This window comes from Homarus americanus, unplaced genomic scaffold (assembly GCF_018991925.1).
Source record: "Homarus americanus isolate GMGI-L3 unplaced genomic scaffold, GMGI_Hamer_2.0 scaffold32583, whole genome shotgun sequence".
Taxonomy (NCBI): Eukaryota; Metazoa; Arthropoda; class Malacostraca; order Decapoda; family Nephropidae; genus Homarus; species Homarus americanus.
In genome coordinates this window covers 3,591,092-3,613,403 of record NW_024713129.1, presented here as the reverse complement: position 1 = coordinate 3,613,403, position 22,312 = coordinate 3,591,092, and the positions used below count along the sequence as shown (strand labels likewise).

At 42.2% G+C, this 22,312-nt stretch overlaps 1 protein-coding gene across 1 annotated transcript in view; it reads right to left on the bottom strand.

Annotated features, from left to right (window-relative positions):
* Nucleotides 1–22,312, bottom strand: part of LOC121866255 (DNA repair protein REV1-like) — a gene marked incomplete in the record, with an annotated part of 281,011 nt that overhangs the window by 2,622 nt on the left and 256,077 nt on the right. The window contains 2 exon segments of the mRNA XM_042365872.1: nucleotides 15,993–16,144; nucleotides 16,882–17,148. Of these exon segments, the coding sequence (XP_042221806.1) occupies nucleotides 15,993–16,144; nucleotides 16,882–17,148 (419 nt within the window).

Below are 22,312 nucleotides of genomic sequence, written 5' to 3'. Positions count from 1 at the left end.
AATAAAAATATTTAGAGTGAGTGAAAAGTTTATAAGCTTTCAATCAGAGCATCTGCACTAATTGAGTTAAAAAGATGTATTTGGTACTGTAATGATCCTGAATAAGTTCTCTACAAGATTGAAAAAAATATATTGAAAAAATCATATTTTGACATGATATGCCATATTTTACGGCATATAAGATGCACTTTTTTGTCTGAAAAAAAAAGCCTGCCTCCTACTGTTTATGTGAAGTTGCAGTCTCTCCTAAATTAATGAATCCCCCAGTTGCCGTCTCCAGTAGGCTAAATTCTGCCTGACCCAACTCCAGAATTAAAAATATGTTTTTGCTTTTTTGTACACATTATTATTATTTTTAATTATTTAAAAAATAATTATGTAAATATAAAAGCTCGATTTATAACTACAGTACTATACTAATGATGATAACCTGAGATGAATAACGTCCGCACGGCAGACACCCAACTCCTCAGAGGTAGTTATGCAGTAACCATTTCTAAACTCTTACAAGTATTATAATCTATCAATGTCATACCTGCAACATTTATTTTTAAATCAACAAATACCTGATACAAATAAAGATTTACTGAAAACTTACTTTTTACATTTGCATCTGTTAGCATCGCTGGCTGCATTGTAGCAGGTTATTCTCGTCACTAACCACCAGGCTACTGGGACAAGCTGTGAGGTGCTTTATTAATTGTTACTACTATTTAATCGCATTATACACGCCTTAACCTCATTTGAAAAATATTTAATTTTCAAATTTCCGGCCACCCTGCACCTTGGAATTGGCGGGCGAAGGGTGGAAGCGATGGTATCGACTGCACACAATGTTTCACTGTCCATTGTCATATGCAGATTTAGGATACTCGCTTTCATCTGGTAGCACTTCCTGGTAAATTTTGGTTCCCGAGGTACTGACCCAATAGCACCCAACAACCTCCCTCATTCATGTCAGGCCACGATGCAGAATGTCTTCACTTTTATGGTAAATCCAATGTCATAAACTTTATTTAATCTACAGTGCATTTCCTTTTATCCAAATAACACTAGCAACATCCCTTCCTGGGACTATGCACAGATGCTGTACAGATCCACATTGATAGATGAAATGATATCAGCTCTAAAAAAGATCGTATTTGAGAATTAGGGGAAAGGGAAAATGAAGAGTAGAAACATCAGCATAAGAATGGATAGAAATAGTTGTAGTGTGAAGTAAATCAATGATAAAAAGAAGGAAGAGAGTAGGTGAAACAAAACCCAGTGGGACACCACTATTGGTAGAGAAACAGCGAGAGATTGATCCCTCGACAACTGCCAGCCATGGATTGATTCTCAAGGAAGCTAGAAATTAGAGAACAAAGTGAGGGAGAGAAACCATAAGAGGGAAGCTTAGAAAGCAAAGACTTGTGCCATACCCTGTCAAATGCTTTGGAGATGTCGAGGGTCAGGACAAAAGTTTCCCCATAATCCCAAAGAGAGAATGACCAAAGATGGGTGCAGTAGGAGAGCAGATCACCACTAGTTCTCATCTGGCAAAAGCCATACTGTTGATCCAACAAAAGAGAAAGGCGTTCAAGGTGACGGAGAAAATGAGAGTTTAAGATAGTTTAAAAATCTTGGAGAGGGATGAAGTGAGGGCAATGGGGCGATAGTTAGAGGAATTGGAAAGGTCACCCTTCTTCGGGATGGGCTGAACTGAGGCATGTTTCTAGGAAGAAGGAAAAGTTTGGGTTTTGAGGCAAAGGCAAAAGAGGTGAGCAAGCACAGGGGCTAGAATTTCAGCACACTCCCTCAGAACACATGCACGTCCATGTGCCTTACTCACATCCAACCTGGATAACACACCAGCAACCCTACGAGTGGAGACTATAGGAAAGTGCATAGGTTCAGTAGAAGGAGCAGGAATAGGAGGGATAGAATTAGAATCGTCTAAGGTGGAGTTAGAGGAGAATAAGGTACTGTACTATCCTTTTACCAGCCAAGGGCATTATTTTTTCAACTCATCAAAAGATGTAAAGGTGTTGACACAGCATCAGTGGTCTGAGTAGTGAGTAGTTTAGAGAAGCAGTATGCATGGAAGCCACACATGTGTCCAACCCTCCCTGTTGGCTTCTGCACCAGCATGCTTTCATCTACGAGGTGAACCGATGAGACGTTTCTGGAGGGTTGGCACCCACAGTCCTCCACTCAAAGCGTTTTAACAAATCCTCTAAGGGGACCCAGTTTTTTATTTCATTCATCCATCCCAGTCTCTGACTTCCCTTGGCCCTCCTACCCTCAATTTTGCTCCTTATATTTCTGTTATCATGCCATCATCCTTGGTTATACTATGACCAAAGTACAGTATCTCATTGTTCTTTTTCTGTACATTTCAAGTATTTCCCTTGAAGTTTTTGCTAACCTTAGTATTTCTTCATTTGTTTTACTGTCAGTGTAGCTTATTCTTAGCATTTGCCTATAACTCCACATTTCAAAGGCCTCTAACTTCTTTCTGGTGTCGGTTGAAAGCCTTTTTCTCAAATTGAAGTTAATATCTCTTTTCATTGGTCTTTTAGATTATTAAATGATGTTTTTGCTTGACCTATTCTTGTTATAATTTCTTTCATACATCGACCATCACAGCTGATGTTACATACCAAATACAAAAATTTTCCACTTGTTTAAGTTTCCTGTTACCTACCATAATTTTTATTAGGATTTATTTCCAATTTGGAAGCAATCATTACTTTCATCTATACAGCATTAATGCTTAACCCATGTTCTTCACATTTTCCACTACTCTGTATATCGGTTATTGTAACTCCTCCTCTTCATTATCGGTGATATGAACAGTATCATCTGCATAGTGTATACAGTATTTGATATTACTTTACCATTAACTTTTATTTCTGCTTTGTCATTTACAACTTATCTCATTAAAAATTCTGAATAGTAAATAAGAAATCATAAAACATGTGGATATATCATTTCCATTTTCTAATGTTATTTTGAAAAAAAACAACAACTATAAACTAAGAAAAATTCAGAGTGGAAAGTGAATTCTGTGTGGGAGAGGTGGGAGGTCACACATGGGTGGCTGGGCTGAGTGAACAACTCCCTCCCATATTATGTAGGTTAATTTGGTGCCAGGTTAATGAAACATTATTGTAAAATAAAAAATTTCCTTGAAAAAATTACACATTCAACCCCTAATGAATTATTGTGCGGTATAAAATTTCAAGTGCTTTTGTAGCGACTTACCCTGTGGAACCCTACAGTGCCTTCGGAGATTTGGATGGTTGGTTTCTGTGTAAATTTAAAGTGTAATAATCTTGTTGTCAGGGGTAGGTAATGGATTTCTCACAATAACTTTGTATAATCCATGATTCATGTGTACCGTATAAAATTATAAATAGTGTTGTTGGTCTCTTACTATTATAAATTAATCTGATGAGCATAGGTAGCCATCAGATGTTTCACTAAGTTGAGTCAACCATTTCTCGTCAATTACTTTAATTTTGGTAAATTAGTTTAGATAAATAAACTAATACAGTGAACCCTCGCTTTACGCACTCAATTGAACCCACGGCGGACCGCATAAAGTGAGAAACGCGTAAAGTGAACAACATAACATATGGGATTAATTGAAATAGAGACCGGGCCGACCCCCAAACTCCACTTTTTCCCGACACAATACGTACGTTTTAGTAAAAATAACATCTTAACTTTATGATGGTATTCACACACACATAATATAGAAGGGAACAATCAATAAGAGAATAATATACTGTAGGTTAGGTTAGAAAAAAACAAGGTTAGGGTTAACACTTACGTTAGAAGAAGAGATGGGTCGGCGTACGGGAATGCAGGCTGGTTCCGAGGCAGAGGGCAGGCTACTGGCCCTCAGGTGAGTCTTCATTACTGTCATCCACACTTACTAGTGCCTCCCTGACAAATCCCTTCAAAGTCATCATCACTGTCTCTGTCTCTGTCACTATCACTGGCTTGGGCTGGCTGTGGTGGGTTGCGGGCGAAGAACTCAGTTATGCTTTGCTGACGGCTGGTGTTTATGTTTCGTGATACACCTTGATGTAGGGCTCCATAGTCTGCAACAGCTGGGTAGTGAAGATTTCGTACCGGTTATCGTCAGGGTCGTTGGAAAGGAGGAGCTTGACTTTCTTAATACACTCGATGGCATCCCTTACATTACTATGGGATAACTTACGTTCTTCGTGGGATGAAGCACCACCTGCCTCTTCACTGACGTCATCATCATCTAGCATCTCGTCGGTAGTCACATCAGGATCCCTTATCACCTCAAGGATGTCGTCGTTGGTGGTCTCGGAGAAGCCTGCAGCTGTAACACTCTGCGCAACTTTTCTGGCGTGGTCCACTGATACTGCAATAGTCTGAACCTCACCAGTCACAGATATACTCTACCTCCCACCCGGAATACCTTGCAACACATGTCTCCATGCGTGACGAACAGTTGCTACAGACAGCTGATCCCATGCCTCCACCAAGAAGTCCACAGCTTTCTTGACGTTGAATGTTCTCCAAAATTGTTTCACAAGTACTTCTTGCTCTGCCAACTGTTGATCCTCGTCGTCTTCGCTCTTGCTATCGGTGTCACCCAGGTTACGCAACTCTTCCTTGGTGTTGGTATAGTCGTTCAGGAGCTTAAATTTCTTGGCAGAGAATGCAACTTTCACATTACAGATCAATTCTTGGTCCATGGGCTGTATTATAGACGTAGTGGGGGGAGGAAGGAAGACCACTTTTACGTTGGGGTGACGATCTAACAGTAGGGGTGAGTGTCCTGGTGCGTTGTCAAGCAGCAACAAAATCTTGAATGGAACATTGTGTTGCTCACAGAATTTCTTAACGTCAGGAACGAAACAGTCATCAAACCAGGAGAGGGACAGAGTAGAGAACATCCACGTCTTACGTGCGGTCAGCCAGTGGACATTTAGCTTGGTCATGTCCATGCTCTTGTAGGCATGCGGCTTGCGTGCTGTGTGGATCACCGATAACTTTAGCTTACAGGTACCGGAGGCATTGGTGGTAAACAGGACGGTGATGAGCTCCTTCTGCAACTTCCGGCTCCGACACTTGCTGGCATTCTTCACAACAAAGGTCTTGGAAGGTAGCTTTTTCCAAAAAAGACCAGATTCGTCCATGTTAAACACCTGGTCGTCGGTGTACTGTCCTTCCTCCATAATCTCACGTAAAAACGGAGGAAATTCCCTAGCCGCAACACGGTCAGCACTAGCTTCTTCACCACCAATGTTAATATTGGTGATCTTGTTCCTCTTCTTATACCTCTGCAACCACCCAGAGGAAGCATTAAAGGGTTTGGGCTCTGCAATTCCCATCTTACGTGACACTGCAGCATACAGTTCACGTGTGTACTCCTTAACTGAGCGCGTGTCCACTGCCATGTTCCGTCGCGCTTGACGAACCAAGTAGCTCACAAGTAATTTTTCCGTCTTGAGAAGCACCTGATTGTGGCAGTACTTGATCATAGAAGCACCTGTAGACTTTGTGATGTTCAGGTACTCCTTTATCTTGGCTGCATCCTTCTTAATTGTCCTGATAGTTGATTCGTTAACACCATGCTGGTGCGCGAGATCAACCTGTCTTGTTCCTTTCTCCAACTCTTGTATGATCTTGTACTTAATTTCGTAGCTTAAGGAATGTCGTATCTTCTTTGGCTTAGGGCGGCTGGGTCCAGGTAATGCAAGGTTTCTTTGTGGTGGTGGTGGTCCGGTGGAAGCCATTCTTATGGAACAATGGATACCGATATACACGGTGTAGTCGGGAGGGTTGTAACTGACGCGGGTAGGCCAAGGGGCTTGAATGCTCCCGCGGTGGGGCACGTCATAGTACATTAAACCAATCACAGCTAGCGGGGAGGGAGGTAAGGATGCTTGGCCCAATCACAGTCCGATACGTCATATGACATCACCGATAATGCAACAAAGACATACACTGCGCAATCTACTCGCGCCGCCTACCCAACATGGCGGGATGGCGGGAGGTTTGGATCCAAAAATGGCGCGGCGCGAGAGGACCGCCAGCCGCTCTCCTCAGTGACCGATGCCAAGCTGTACGCTTCCGAGGGGCTGTCTCCACCTTTCAGTCACTCACCTGTGGCGTCCCCCAAGGCACCAAGATGGGACCACTCTGCTTCCTTATGCTCATCAATGATGCCCTAAGAGAAACCCCTGCTCGCTGGAAATATGTCGACGACTCCACCATTGGGATCAGCGTCAACAATTCTGCTCCCAACTATACCGCCCTTCAGGATTTATTGAACAGTCTCCAAAACTGGGCCACCAACAACCATGTCACCATCAACCATACCAAGACCATGGTTATGCACATCAACCTCTCCTCCGACATTGTCCCACCTCCTTCCATTACTCTAGGTCCGAACACACTCCAGGTTGTAGATTCCACGAAGCTCCTCGGCGTCACCATAGACAACAAACTAAATTGGAAACCACACGTCAGTGAAGTTGTCAAATCCTCCAGTTTCCGTCTCCACCTCCTCCGCCGACTCAAGTCCCTCGGAGTTCCTGCACCCGAGCTCCTCAGTGTTTACACAACATTCATACTTCCCAAGCTCACCTATGCCTCCCCCACCTGGTCTTCCTCCCTAAATGCCACACAACGTAAACACCTAGAAAAAGTGCAAAAGAGGGCATGCAAGATTATTCTCTCCCTTCCTACTCCACATATCAAGAAGCGCTCAACACACTGACCCTTTCGACTCTCACTGACCATCACCACGACCTCATCTGCAAATTTGGTAAGAAGCTTCTACACCATCCTCGACACCGGCTCCTACTACCACCTGAGATCCCTAGTCCGAGAATTGCTCCAGCCATCGTGCACGAACTGATCGCTATAAGAACAGCCCAGTCCCAACAATTGTAAAAATTATCAATAACTTGTAATAAACCAGTGTATTCACTCCCAGTAAACACTACTCCTTGCACTGTCACTATGTTGAAATGAACTGTAGTTTGAGCTTTTCCCCATCTAGTTATTATATGTCTTATTTGTGTCACTTATGTTACTTGTATATTATTTGTAATTCGAAACCCATTCCCCAAATATGTAACTGTATATTTTCAGCCTTCTGGCTGCGAAGCTCTTTCAATAAACCGTTAATTATTATTATTATTATTATTTTACACCGTGTAAAGTGAGCATTCCGTGTTCGGCAGGGTACCGCGTAAACGTGGAAATGCGTAAAGTGAAACCACGTAAAGCAAGGGTTTACTTTAGTAGATTACCACTGTATTTTTACTATTAACTACAAGAAGTAACACTGAGTTGCTTAAGTAGACCTTAAACTTAAAATTAGTTAAGTCAGAACTAATTTTGTATAATATCTGTGTTACTGTACTTTTTATGCATTATTTAATATGTTAGTGTTCATTAAAGCAGTTTTGGAACAGTTTGTGTATTTATTGGCCTCATTCATGATACAATATTGTCTATTTGTCATTCATTAATTAGTAGAGCTACATTACTGTAATAATATGTACTTATTAATACCTGTACCCATCATATACAATATGCAATGTATGAAATTCATTTCGCACTTTTCCTGTATCTGGCGGGCACCAAAGATCATGTCAGTGGTGCCACGTGATGGTCTAAAGCCTCAGGAAGGAGTCTGTTTATGAGGGTTATGGCGATAATCTTGCCAGCTAAGGACAGCAGCGAGATCCCTTGGTAGTAGCCACAATCTGACCGGTCTCCCTTGTTCTTATAAATACTGAAGATGGAGGCATATTTAAGAGCTTGGGGGATTTCCTCCTTTTCCCATATATTCTCCAGGAGAGAGTGGAAACGGCTGGTAAGCAGAGGTCTTCCTGCTTTGTACACCTTGGTTGGGATTCCATCAGGCCTTGAGGCTTTGCTATTTTTCATCTGTTTGACGGCAATAGCTACCTCATCCAGGGATGGAGGATAGCTGAGGTGGGTCAGTTCTGGATGCTGAGGGACCTGCTAGGTAGTCAGGACATCCACATTGGTGTTTCTGTTGAGCAGCGAATGGTAGTGCTCTTTCCAGCGCTGAAGGAGGCCTTCATCGTCTTTAATTATGGGGTGACCGTCGGATGAGCAGAGGGAGCTGCGCCACGAGTGACTGGCCCATAAAATGTGTTAGTGGAATTGAAAAATTTGCGCATCTTGTGTTGATCTGCAAGTTTTTGCATCTCACATGCTCTATTTCTAAACAAGTCATTCTTAATTGTGCAAAGTTCCCGCTGGGCCATCGCTTTCTTCTTCCGGAAGGTATCAGCTTTGGTCCAAGACTGAGGGTTATTCTGCCAGTCAGTTAAAGCAGCACGTTTATCATCGATGAGTACATTGATTTCTGGGTTATTTTCATCAAACCAGTCCTGGTGTATTCTTTCGATCTGGCCGAGGGTCTCTCTGCAGGTTTTTGTCATGACAGTATCGAGAATACCCCATTCGGCACTGGGATTTGGGTTGTTTGTTGTCGGGTTGTTTATCTGCCCATGTTCAAGCTGTTCTATGAAAGCATGTGTTACCGCTGGATCTTCAAGATGCTTAGTGTTAAAACCTCTTCTGGAGGCTTCCTGCCTTCGCCGTTTTGGGGCGAAGTGAGAGCTGGGATCTGATGAGCCGATGATCAGTGTCGCAGTGGTCTGAGTCACGCATTGCTCAAGTGATGAGGACATCTCTGTGATCTCTTTCTCTGACATTGATGTAGTCAATGAGAGGTCAGTGTTTGGATTGTGGGTGTTGCCACGAACCCTTGAACTTGTCGGCCTGCCTAAACAAGGTATTGGTGATAGTGAGGTTGTGTGCAACACACTTGCTGAGGAGGAGTAGGCCATTAGGATTACACTTGCCTAGTCCATTCATCCCTATGATTCCCTGCCAAATGTCAGCATCTCTGCCAACTCTGGCATTGAAGTCTCCAAGGAGCACAACCTTACCTTCTCTGGGGATAGGGGTTAGCACTCTGTCAACGGCAGCATAAAAGGCCTCCTTGATGTCATCCTCTGCACTGATGAAGGCATGATGTGAGTGATTCAGTGGGACTGGGAGCATCATGAGGCACTCATTGATCCCAAAAGGCATTTCAGTTAGCCTGTGTAGAATGCGTTGGCGGATGGCAAAGCCAACTCCATAATTGCGGTTTCTCTCCGCAGCGGGCTTACCCTTCCAGAAGAACGTATAGCCAGACCCCCGTTCTGTGTGTTGACCCTTGTAATGGCCCTTGTTTCATAAACAGAAGAATTATATAAATGGGTTAATTACATTTGATTTATATATTGATTCATCCCCTGTAACTTTCCACTAGCTATGAGGTGACATGTTCAGTGCACATGATAGGGTGTACCCACGGGAAGCCGCGTCATATTATACTGAATTAAGGCATTTAGTAGCCGGCTCCCTGGCCACCCAAAGCGGGCACTAGGTTGATATCCTTGACTCGAGAAAGACGTTATTTGAGAGCTGTCGTGGATGGTTCCGTCTTCCCTCAAGGGAGGACGATGTACCTATTCCGTTCCCCCTCGATGGGTCACTACTCATAGACTCTCCCTCAACGACTCACATAGGAAGGACGTCTTTAAGCAGGTCTATTTACATAGCCTCCGTCCTTCTCTTAACACTCATAGTTACAGTGATAAGTTACGGTTGATTTACACTTTGGAATTGTCTTGGTTGTTCCTGAATAAATGGATAACAGAAAACTTGGGTTTTGCTACTTATACCCAATAAAATATAAACGTTCCAGCCTAGTTAACTTCGACAGAACCTACAGTTAACAGGCTATGACACCCTCGCCTGGGAGCTGGGACTCAATAATGGCTGCTTTGTCAATGTTATACCTAGCCAGCTCTTTTGAAACAAGGGCAGTTCTTCTTTCTGGGTCCTGACATTCCATGTAGTAACACACACACTCCAACAACCACCCAAATACACACTCCAACAACCACCCACATACTCCCTCCAACACCACCCACACACCCCAACGTCACCCACACACACCCTCCAAAATCATCCACACATATCCTCCAACATCACCCACATATATCCTCCAACACCACCCACACACATGCGTGCACGCACGCACGCACACAGGGATCAAGACAGCAAGCATCCAGAGTGAGGGTCTTATTGTATGACAAAAGTAAAAGAGTGTGTGTGTGTGTGTGTGTAATAATAATAATAATAATAATTAACGGTTTATTGAAAGAGCTTGGCAGCCAGAAGGCTGAAAATATACAGTTACATATTTGGGGAATGGGTTATGAGTTACAAATAATATACAAGTGACATAAGTGACATAAATAAGACATATAATAACTTAGATGGGGATCAGCTCAAACTACAGTTCATTTCAACATAGTGACAGTGTAGGGAGCAGTGTTTACTGGGAGTGAATACACTGATTTATTACATGTTATTGATAATTTTTACAATGGTTGGGACTGGGCTGTTCTTATAGCGATCAGTTCGTGCACGTATGGGCTGGATGCGGTTGTGGTGTCGAACAGCAATTCTCGGACAGGGGATCTCAGGTGGTAGTAGGGGCCGGTGTCGGGGATGGTGTAGAAGCTTCTTACCAAATTTGCAGATGAGGCCGTGGTGATGGTCAGTGAGAGTCGAAAGGGTCAGTGTGTTGAGCGCTTCTTGATATGTGGAGTAGGAAGGGGAGAGAATAATCTTGCATGACCCTCTTTTGCACTTTTTCTAGGTGTTTACGTTGTGTGGCATTTAGGGAGGAAGACCAGGTGGGGGAGGCATAGGTGAGCTTGGGAAGTATGAATGTTGAGTATACACTGAGGAGCTCGTGTGCAGGAACTCCGAGGGACTTGAGTCGGCGGAGGAGGTGGAGACGGAAACTGGAGGATTTGACAACTTCACTGACGTGTGGTTTCCAATTTAGTTTGTTGTCTATGGTGACGCCAAGGAGCTTCGTGGAATCTACAACCTGGAGTGTGTTCGGACCTAGGGTAATGGAAGGAGGTGGGACAATGTCGGAGGAGAGGTTGATGTGCATAACCATGGTCTTGGTATGGTTGATGGTGACATGGTTGTTGGTGGCCCAGTTTTGGAGACTGTTCAATAAATCCTGAAGGGCGGTATAGTTGGGAGCAGAATTGTTGACGCTGATCCCAATGGTGGAGTCGTCGACATATTTCCAGCGAGCAGGGGTCTCTCTTAGGGCATCATTGATGAGCATAAGGAAGCAGAGTGGTCCCATCTTGGTGCCTTGGGGGACGCCACAGGTGAGTGACTGAAAGGTGGAGACAGCCCCTCGGAAGCGTACAGCTTGGCGTCGGTCACTGAGGAAGTCTGTAAGCCATGGTATGAGACTTCTCCGAAGCCCGAGGTCAATAGCTTTGTTTATGATTATATTGTGGTCGACTAGGTCGAACGCTTTAGTGAAATCAATGAAGGCGACAGCTACAGACGTTTTTCGTTTCTCGAGATGGCGGTATATAAACTGACGGAACTGATGGTGGTGGAGGAAGTTTCATCTGCCCAGTGCGCAAGTCTCGACTCCTGCAATATCAGCATAAGCGAACACAAAACTTTCTACAGATTAGGCTGGGTATTGGGGTGTGCAATAGGTCATAGCTGATTTGAAGTTGTGGCTGGATTGGCTTGGGCTTTTAGTCTTTGATCAGCTGGGCATCTGGCTTATTTGGAAGCATTGATGATGAACCAGGGTTTAGCAAGCTCCGGGGAGAACTCTCCTTGAATAGTTTCATTCTGGTAAGTCAATATTAGGGTGGTAGGCGTTTTAATTTTGGTTTGTCCAGGCGTTTTGCTCTAAGTCAAATTCTTCTACTAAGTCGATTGGGAAGGGGGCTGTGGTAGGTAAACCCAGGAGAGTGGTTGTGTCAAGCACGTGGGAGGCGTCTGGCATATAATGGCGAAATAGTTGTTGTTTGCTCCAGCTCGTCAACATTAGTGAGATACAAGGAAGGGGAGGGTGTGTCATATTGTTTTAGTCCACAAGTTCTTTAAGCTTTGCTTTTACGGCAAATCATGCCGCTTCAGGTGTTATAATTTGGATTTGGGTAGTGGGACTTTGCTTTGCAGTGCGTATTTTAGCGGATGACTCTGTTGCGAAGTGACCTGTAGCGGATGGTCATTGAAGTGAAAGGCTCTGTCTCTCTGTTGCATTAGTCTTTGATCGAGGTGTGATCCAGGGCAAGTCAGCTGGGTGAGATCTGTGGTTTCAGAAGAAGTGGTGGTGAGCTTTCATTGGTGGTGTTGGTATAATTTATCCATTTGGTTTTAAGTCATCCACGCTAAGTACTTCAGTCCAGGGATAGTGAACTATCCACTTTTAGCGCTGCAAGTCAATGACCTGTAAGTCTTGATGTGGGGTCTCTGTACTTGAGTGGGGTGGCAGCTGGGGACCCAGGCACTGATAAGTGTGCTACACCGATAGGGAGGCAGTGGTTGAGGGAGGTTGGTACTGGTCACTTCAGTCCAGTTAAGATAAAGTCAGGAGTGTTTTGACCGTGTGTGTAGGAAAAGGTCGCTTTGTGATAGTGATAAGCTGGTCCTAGACCTCAGTGATTCCAATTTCATTTAAATCCCACATAATACTAACTTGGCATGGGTACCTAACTCTGGGGTGGTCTGAGGTGGTGATAGGAATGATTGTCGGTATGTCTCTGGTGGGTGATCGAAGGCGGATGTTATGCCACACAGATTATAATGGAAGCAGTGTTTAGCATTGGAACTGTGCCCGCAGCCACGACACGTCTTATGTCTTCCAGCATCTGCTGGGACTTGAACATCCGTGTGGCCAGGCGTCAGGTCATCTTGACAGGGCAGGCGCCCCTCCAGCTGATCTTTGTGAGAAGGTGATGAAAGAGTTGATATCCTCAATATTATGACACGTTTCAGGCTGTTTACTAAGCCTCACATATATACTTACTTGACTCGCGGTATTTTAATGACTGGTTACTTAGCTCGTCGAACTTGTTAGCCTTCAAGGAAGTGGCGTTGGACAACAGTAAAGGCGGAGATCGATCATACCATATCCGTGGAACTTCAGTGTAATTGATGCAGTCTCTGTCAGGGTGGGTTTCTCCGGTTTTCCTAGTGGAGAGTTCTACGGTTCCTAATGGGCTTATGTGCTGACAGCCTTGTCGGCTTGTGAAGTAAGAATATTTTCAGTGACGAGTAGCAGCGATAACACTGCCATCCGGAATAACTTCCGTTCTACACGCTTTAGATAATTTTCTGAGAAGTCGTCCCGGAGATAGGAAAGTGATTGGTGGCCATCGGTTGAAATCTGTTGTAAATGAGTGTTTGTCACTGGTAGCTTTGAGACCTGACACTGTTAGACATCTGTTAATATTTGTCAGTCGTAAGACCGTGGTCTTTGTCCTAATCAGAAGTGCTTTAGAATTCGCCGATACCAGTTTTCGATATATGTAAACACATGAAGGTAGTCCTTGTCCACTCGCACTTTTAAAGTTGACGATAAAATTACCCACTATCTATTGACTTTCCTTGAAGTTGCACTACTTGAGCACTGTGTATAGTATCACTTATTGCACTGATGGCTAGAATGTTTTGCCGAAAGTTCCTTAAGTGCTATAGAGAACACTGCTCCGTAATCAATCGTTCACTAATCACTAGAATGTTTGCTGAATCGATCCTGGTGTAGTAAGGCTGGTAGGCGTTGGGGTATAGCAGGGAGTGGGCAGGGCCAAACAGATTGACCTGGCTGCTGGTGCCTTGGCCGTCATCTTAATGAGGATGCGACAAGAAAAGTGAGTGAGTGGTGGTGGTAGTGAGTGAGTGAGTGTGTGGGTGTGTGGTGGTGTGTGTGTGTGTGTGTGTGTGTGTGTGTGTGTGTGTGTGTGTGTGTGTGTGTGTGTGTGTGTGTGTGTGTGTGTGTGTGTGTGTGTGTGTGTGTGTGTGTGTGTGTGTGTGTGTGTGTGTGTGTGTGTGTGTGTGTGTGTGTGTGTGTGTGTGTGTGTGTGTGTGTGTGTGTGTGTGTGTGTGTGTGTGTGTGTGTGTGTGTGTGTGTGTGTGTGTGTGTGTGTGTGTGTGTGTGTGTGTGTGTGTGTGTGTGTGTGTGTGTGTGTGTGTGTGTGTGTGTGTGTGTGTGTGTGTGTGTGTGTGTGTGTGTGTGTGTGTGTGTGTGTGTGTGTGTGTGTGTGTGTGTGTGTGTGTGTGTGTGTGTGTGTGTGTGTGTGTGTGTGTGTGTGTGTGTGTGTGTGTGTGTGTGTGTGTGTGTGTGTGTGTGTGTGTGTGTGTGTGTGTGTGTGTGTGTGTGTGTGTGTGTGTGTGTGTGTGTGTGTGTGTGTGTGTGTGTGTGTGTGTGTGTGTGTGTGTGTGTGTGTGTGTGTGTGTGTGTGTGTGTGTGTGTGTGTGTGTGTGTGTGTGTGTGTGTGTGTGTGTGTGTGTGTGTGTGTGTGTGTGTGTGTGTGTGTGTGTGTGTGTGTGTGTGTGTGTGTGTGTGTGTGTGTGTGTGTGTGTGTGTGTGTGTGTGTGTGTGTGTGTGTGTGTGTGTGTGTGTGTGTGTGTGTGTGTGTGTGTGTGTGTGTGTGTGTGTGTGTGTGTGTGTGTGTGTGTGTGTGTGTGTGTGTGTGTGTGTGTGTGTGTGTGTGTGTGTGTGTGTGTGTGTGTGTGTGTGTGTGTGTGTGTGTGTGTGTGTGTGTGTGTGTGTGTGTGTGTGTGTGTGTGTGTGTGTGTGTGTGTGTGTGTGTGTGTGTGTGTGTGTGTGTGTGTGTGTGTGTGTGTGTGTGTGTGTGTGTGTGTGTGTGTGTGTGTGTGTGTGTGTGTGTGTGTGTGTGTGTGTGTGTGTGTGTGTGTGTGTGTGTGTGTGTGTGTGTGTGTGTGTGTGTGTGTGTGTGTGTGTGTGTGTGTGTGTGTGTGTGTGTGTGTGTGTGTGTGTGTGTGTGTGTGTGTGTGTGTGTGTGTGTGTGTGTGTGTGTGTGTGTGTGTGTGTGTGTGTGTGTGTGTGTGTGTGTGTGTGTGTGTGTGTGTGTGTGTGTGTGTGTGTGTGTGTGTGTGTGTGTGTGTGTGTGTGTGTGTGTGTGTGTGTGTGTGTGTGTGTGTGTGTGTGTGTGTGTGTGTGTGTGTGTGTGTGTGTGTGTGTGTGTGTGTGTGTGTGTGTGTGTGTGTGTGTGTGTGTGTGTGTGTGTGTGTGTGTGTGTGTGTGTGTGTGTGACTGCATGGTGGCGCGTTAAAGATCAGCTGTTGGGGAGTGCTTGGCAGCACCAATGCACATTAACAGTCCATCTCTCTAATCATCCATATTTTAAAATGTTATGTAATACAATGTTGAAGGGATACAGCATTGCTCATTTATACTTATCATAATCTTCTGAAAAATCCTTCAAAAATACTTTAGCTTTCGTCTTTATTCAAGATATCATCAGGTCATGAGATCGACTAATCCCCTGCTCAACAATGGGTCAGTAATATGAGACCACTAATCCCCCATCCTACCTCCACCTGACATTGCATCAGGTCAGGTCAGTTACATGAGATCCACAAATCCCCCAGAGCTCCATGGGAATGGAAAATACCAGTCATTGCTTTAACACACAGCTTCATTCATGCCCTTATCATATAGATTTTTAGTTTTTAAATATATTTATTTAACCAAACCTCTAGATAAACTATTCTGGATTATTCTTGAAAAAGAAATTGACTTTCTAACTTAATTAAAACTGCTTTGACAGACTCCGGTAGTTTAGACTCTCTAAAAACATTCCCTAGCACCCAGAAATAATCTGGGGATGTGGGCTAGTGTCTATCTGTGCAAGATGCATAGTTTAGACAATAGGAAACTTTTCCCAGTAACTGGAAAAGATTCCGGGATAAATAATTTTTCTGGGTTTGAGAAAGTCGTCTGGTAACTCATAAATCTCTCATCCCTGGAAATACTGTGCACCAATTGTTCTGACTAATGAGGATATCACTATTGATAAATGCCTTAAACTATTCCTTCCCTTTCCACTTACCTATACAGATACTTGATGAGGAGGTCCAACTTTTCAAGGTCATGGTGACTAATGAGGCTTGTGTAGAAGTGTGCCAAGATTTCTCCATCTTCTACCTCTGGATGTGAACATGACAACACCCACTCACGGATCAATGACTTAACTTCAGACATCTGAAAGTGAAGGACCCTGATGTACGTCAAGCTTTCAAGAAAGTGTACCGTACTACATATCCTTGGTGGATCATCAACAAATATAACTAGGGGAAATTTTCTGTTTGTTTGTTATCAGTTCCCAACCTGCACTTGGTATCATGAATTAAATATTCAATAAGAAATACATTAGCTTAACATCTGAGTACCATCATTAAAAATAAGTTATCATAACCTAACCAAACCACAGCAAATTTAATAAGATTGAGTTGGTCTGTGTTATCTAAAATAAGATTTAATAGTCTGCTCAAGGTACATTTCCAACATAAAGTACTAACTTATTTACCATCTTCAACAAATGCTGGCTTACTAGCATGTAGGGTGTCTGTCATTTCATTATTGGAAAATAATGGCTTGCACACGCACAGGCTCTTGAGTGTATATGAACATGTTTCAGTATTGATCAAGCATGGATATAAAGATCACATGTGATGCTATTACATGTGCTGGTAAATAATTCCAGGAGTTCAAAACTTTTACTCTAAAGAACTTACCTCTGGCAGTCTTCTGACTCAATGCTGTCATTTAACGCATCAACTGTGGTACAGTACGGTAATAAAAAAAAATGGGATAAATTTGTATTCAGTTATATCACAATTTTTCCTCTTAATGTTTGTTGGATAACAAAACTACAGTACAGTATATAAATCTATAAAATATTAAATATTAACATGAAAATCTCAAAGAGTTTCTCTGACCTCCTTCACTCCACAAAGGTGAGGAACTTCTTCAGTATCAACTTCTCTCTGAGTATCTCCTGTGTTCCTTGTTCTTGATGTTGAAGCCACAGTCATTGGCTCTTCTTCACCCTTTTTGTTCCCAGATGTTACATGACCTTTTATCATATTAATGTTTTGTTTTGATGGGGAGGAGTTGGTTCCACGTCTTGGTATTTTGGACTTGCTTTGTTTAGTCCTCTTTTTCTCAGCTCCAGAGATGACTCTTTGAGTAGATAAATTTCCAGGCTGAAAAAAATCCTTATTGATTGGCACAAAATTTTTCAGTTACTGGGTTAATTCAATATAGCGAAAAGTGCTCAATCTGAAAGGAATCCTCAACATTAGGTAAGTGGTACTGCAACAGACTGAAATGACACACAAAAGCTAAAGCTTCATTTAAGAGTCAGTGAATTAAAAAGAATTAAATGACACATGAATAAAAATCAAACACATCCACAGTGGGTTAACTGAAAATATATTCCTTGACTCGTACTACTCTGCTTTTAAACTTAAAACATGACTAGATGTGTTGAGGCATAAGTAATTATATAAAAATTGTAAAGGAAATCAAATTTTACTGTGAGAAGCTGACAAGTCATCCTGGTCAATACATCATCTTATGTAAAGTTCCAAAAAATTTAAACTTGGAGGATTATTTTTTTATAGTTTAGCTTTAGTACTGTACAGTGATATCCAAATTAGCTGGAACAATTGATGCAGAGTTCTTCTAGATTGAGAGATTTCCAAGTAATGAGACAAATATCTCAAATCTGGAAAAAATCCTTATACCCAGAATTTTTTCCGGTGTACAGAACTGGAATAAATTTCCGAGTGTCTCAACTATGCATCATCCACAGACAGACACTAGCCCCACGTCCCCAGAATGTTTCTGCATGCTGGAGAAAGTTTTCTGAGAGTCTAAACTATGCATCTCATCTCACATGGACAAAAACTCTCCCATTACATCTACACCACTGGCATGAGCGAAAATATTTACGGCTAGCAAAAAACTGCATAAACATTTATTCACAGTGTCTGTTCTAATTGTGTTAGAGAAATTAATTTGGTACCACTGCTCATACAGACATGGAGATGAGTTCCTGATGACATTAATTTTTACCTGAGATATATTCAGTAGTCCCTTGATTAACAAATGGTTCAATTAACGAAATTTCGGTTAACGAATTAGCTCCCATAAGGATTTTCAGTTCCATTAATGAACAAAACTTCGATACTTTGTTGTGTGCATCAGCTGATCGGCTAGTCCGCCAATACAGTACCGTATATCTCGGCCTATAAGGCGTCGGGGTGCATAAGACGGCCCCCCCAAATTTCCATTTAAAAAGTAGCTTTTGAGCTCTATTCGCTGTATAAGACCAGTACCCCAAATGTGACACTTACCCACTGACTCAGTAGTCCTTTACCAACCATCCTTGGTTTTTTAAAATAAGGCCAATTCACTTCAAGTAATGTCATCAAATGTTACCCGCTGGTGTAGTGTAAACACTAGTGACGTCACTGAAGCGTCTGCTATTTACCGGTAACTGGAACTAATGTCTGTGTCGAGTAAAATTTTTCCATTTACTTGAAATGGATTTACTGATTTATTTGTTTATTTATTTATTTATAATATACTGTAACATATTAAACACACTGCAAGTATTTTCTTTAATTTATAGCTTGCTTATATATATATATATATATATATATATATATATATATATATATATATATATATATATATATATATATATATATATATATATATATATATATATATATATATATATATATATATATATACATACATACATACATACATACATACATACATACATACTATATCCTTGACCACCGAAGGGTCAAGACGTACCTGGCGCTCCTCTCGGAGCAGCCAGGTCAACTGTTAAGTTGGCCCATACCAACCCCCTCCCCTGAACCACTTCTCCCCACCGGAGTATCAACAGGTTTTCGCCAGAAGTTACAATTTCATTTGGGAAAGGAATGGAACCAGTGTTAAACAGAGGTGAACATTGATGAACAGTGCTTGAGTCAGTGAGAACAACTCAACAGTAAAAGTCGTATTCAAGTTAACCTTCACACAGTGAGGTCCCAGGTACCCAGTGATAACGGCCCGTGAGACCCAACAACCGGCGATGTGTTAATCCGTCTACGATAGGAAGGCCTGGGGCCACACCTCACTCATATAACACCATCTGTGAGGGAATTACTACACCACATCAAGTCCCTCATAACACCATCTGTGAGGGAATTACTACACCACGTGATGCCCTCATAACACCCATCTGTGAGGAGTTACTACCACGCCAAGTCTCCTCATAACACCATCTGTGAGGGGAATTACTACACTATGAGGTCCTCTATAACACCATCTGTGAGGGAATTACCACACCACGGGATGCCCTCATAACACCATCTGTGAGGAACACACACCACGCCAGGTCCCTTACAACACCATCATCTGTGACGAATTAATACACCACGCCAGGTCCTCATAGCCACCATCTGTGAGGGAATCAGACACCACGTCAGGCCCCTCATACCACCATCTGTGAGGGAATTACTACACCACGTCAGGCCCCTCATAACACCATCTGTGAGGGAATTACTACACCACGTGAGGCCCCTCGTAACACCATCTATGAAGGAACTACTACACCACGTGAGGCCCCTCATAACACCATCTGTGAGGGAATTACTACACGTGAGGCCCCTCATAACACCATCTGTGAGGGAATTACTACACCACATCAGGTCCCTCCTAACACCATCTGGGAGAGAGTTACTACACTACGTGTTTGCTGTTCAACACCTACATTAATCTGATTGTTCACTGTATGTTCCTTTACCTTTCTCTAATGAAGGCTTTTGTTAAACCACCAATGTATGTAATAAGTCATTTATGTCCAATGTATATTTTCAGCCTTCGGGCTGCAGAACTTTTTTCAATAAACTGCACTTACATATATATATATATATATTACATATATACATACATATACATTAAGCATACATACATACATACATACATACATACATGCATATATACATACATATACATACATATATACATACATATATATATATATATATATATATATATATATATATATATATATATATATATATATATATATATATATATATATATATATATATATATATATATATATACATACAACAAAATTGTCATGGGTTGCGTTAGGCTTACCCACGCAACCAACTCCAAAGTTTGTTTTACCAGATATAAGACGCCCGGCGAGGCATAACTGGGACATGTATTTTTCAATTAGTGTATGTTAGCCAGCCTTTAGGGGGGTGGGCAGTGAAACAGTGTTGTACTGTTCATCGCTGCACACCCAAAAACCTCATTTTGAGTAGTATCCCCTGAGCCATGGGTTAGTTAAGACGTCGTCTCCATCCTCTCCCTCCTGAAAGGGGGCGGGACACCACACCACACCGCCACTCCGTCCTGTGAACCGTCGTCGACATGAGACTAAGCGTGTTAACCTAGGTTGTTATCCCCGTGGAAATATCACGTGTGGATGCCTGGTTGCGACAAGAGCAATCCAGGCTGGCCTATCAAACCTGCAGTAAATGGTTAATTAATTCACGCTTACAGAGTTCTCCTGCACGACACCCATCTACCGTGACCGTGATCGACACGAGACTAAGTGTGTTAACCTAGGTTTGTTATCCCCGTGGAAATATCACGTGTGGAAGCCTGGTTGCGACAAAAGCAATCCAGGCTGGTCTATTGCACCTAATGGTTAATTCAAGTCACGCTTACCAGTTCTCCTTGCCGCGACAACCGTCCACAGTGACTGTCAGTGACGCGAGACTATGTGTGGTAACCCAAGAGTACTTTTTGTTGTTATGGCCGTGGAAAGAAGTTCTTGTGATGAAGCCTGGTTGCAACAAGAGCAATCCAGGCTGGTAGTAAATGTATCACTTGAAGAATTAAGGCTCTGTTAAGTCATACCACAGTAGAGTAATCACATGTGTCCTCAAGTTGGAAATTCCCTGTTTTAGAAGATTAATTTTATCACAGCGTGAACGTGAGTGAACCATATATCAATGCAAATTGTAAATCATTGTATGGAAGCTTGACAAATAAATGTAAGTGCAATTATCTGCCCGTATCTGTGATCCTATCTTATTATTACTGAAGGTAATGACTGATTGGTTATGACATAGTATAACCAATAACTTAGATGGATGTTGAAATTTAAATGAATTCATTAAATCATCATTTATCAAGTATAAATCATGGAATGTCGAGTGGTGGATTGAACTTCTACGTAGATACGCCATAATCTCCTGTAAGTAATCAGTGTGAAGGTATCGGACTCTACGGTAAGAAATAAGAAATACGACATATTATTATCTTTATATAATATAATCCACTCCTACTACCACGGAACCGACCCAAAACCATGACAAAAATATATGTACAAAAAATAAATGTTAAATGAATTATTTATGGTGCATTAGAGTACTCGTCACTTCAGACACAAAGACGGGCTATAAATAGCCTTCTTTATCTCCCCTCCATCTCACTCTGAGCCAGAGGGAAGGGGTGGTGGTAAATAAGATTTGTTTGCTTATTTTCCATTTACTTGAAATAGATTTACCGAATTATTTGTTTATTTATTTAAAAGTCATTTACTGAATATTCTATGTAAAGAATAAATTTTAAATTAATTATTTATAGGAGATACCGTAAATATATGGTATTACTGGCCACTTCAGACACAAAGATGGGATAAAAATAGCCCATCTCCCCCTCTTCTTACAGCTGCCAATGGGAAGCGTCTTGGTAATTAAACTTGATGTTTATTTTCATTGTCTAATTTATCATGTATCAAAGTAATATTACTAAAAATTGTGTAGGTAGTAGGCAGCTACCAAACAGGTAGATACTACCGCCTGGGAAGATATTGGAAGCATAATGTGTTGTCTAATGGTAGACCCTGCTGCCATATGGCATCACGAAAATTGTGACCAAGTCCCAGGTTCAGCGCTGACCTGACTTTCTGCCTCATTTACACACAATTGCAGTTTGAATTGTTCCTCTAACTTTGACAACACAACATACATACAGTATATTATTTCTCACTTTTGATCTTTTTTTTACTTTTTGTATTTATTTATGGTTAGTTACTTTAAATAAGGCCAATTCACTTCAAGTAATGGCATCAAATGTTACCAGCTGGTGTAGTGTAAACACTAGTGACGTCACTTAAGCGTCTGTATTTAACTGTCAGTAGTTTCAAGAATTAATGCAGTCATTTACTGAATATTCCTTGTAAAAAAATAAATTTTAAGTATTATTATCAGTAAATATACCGATATGCATTACTGACCACCTCCACGGCTAAAAATAGCC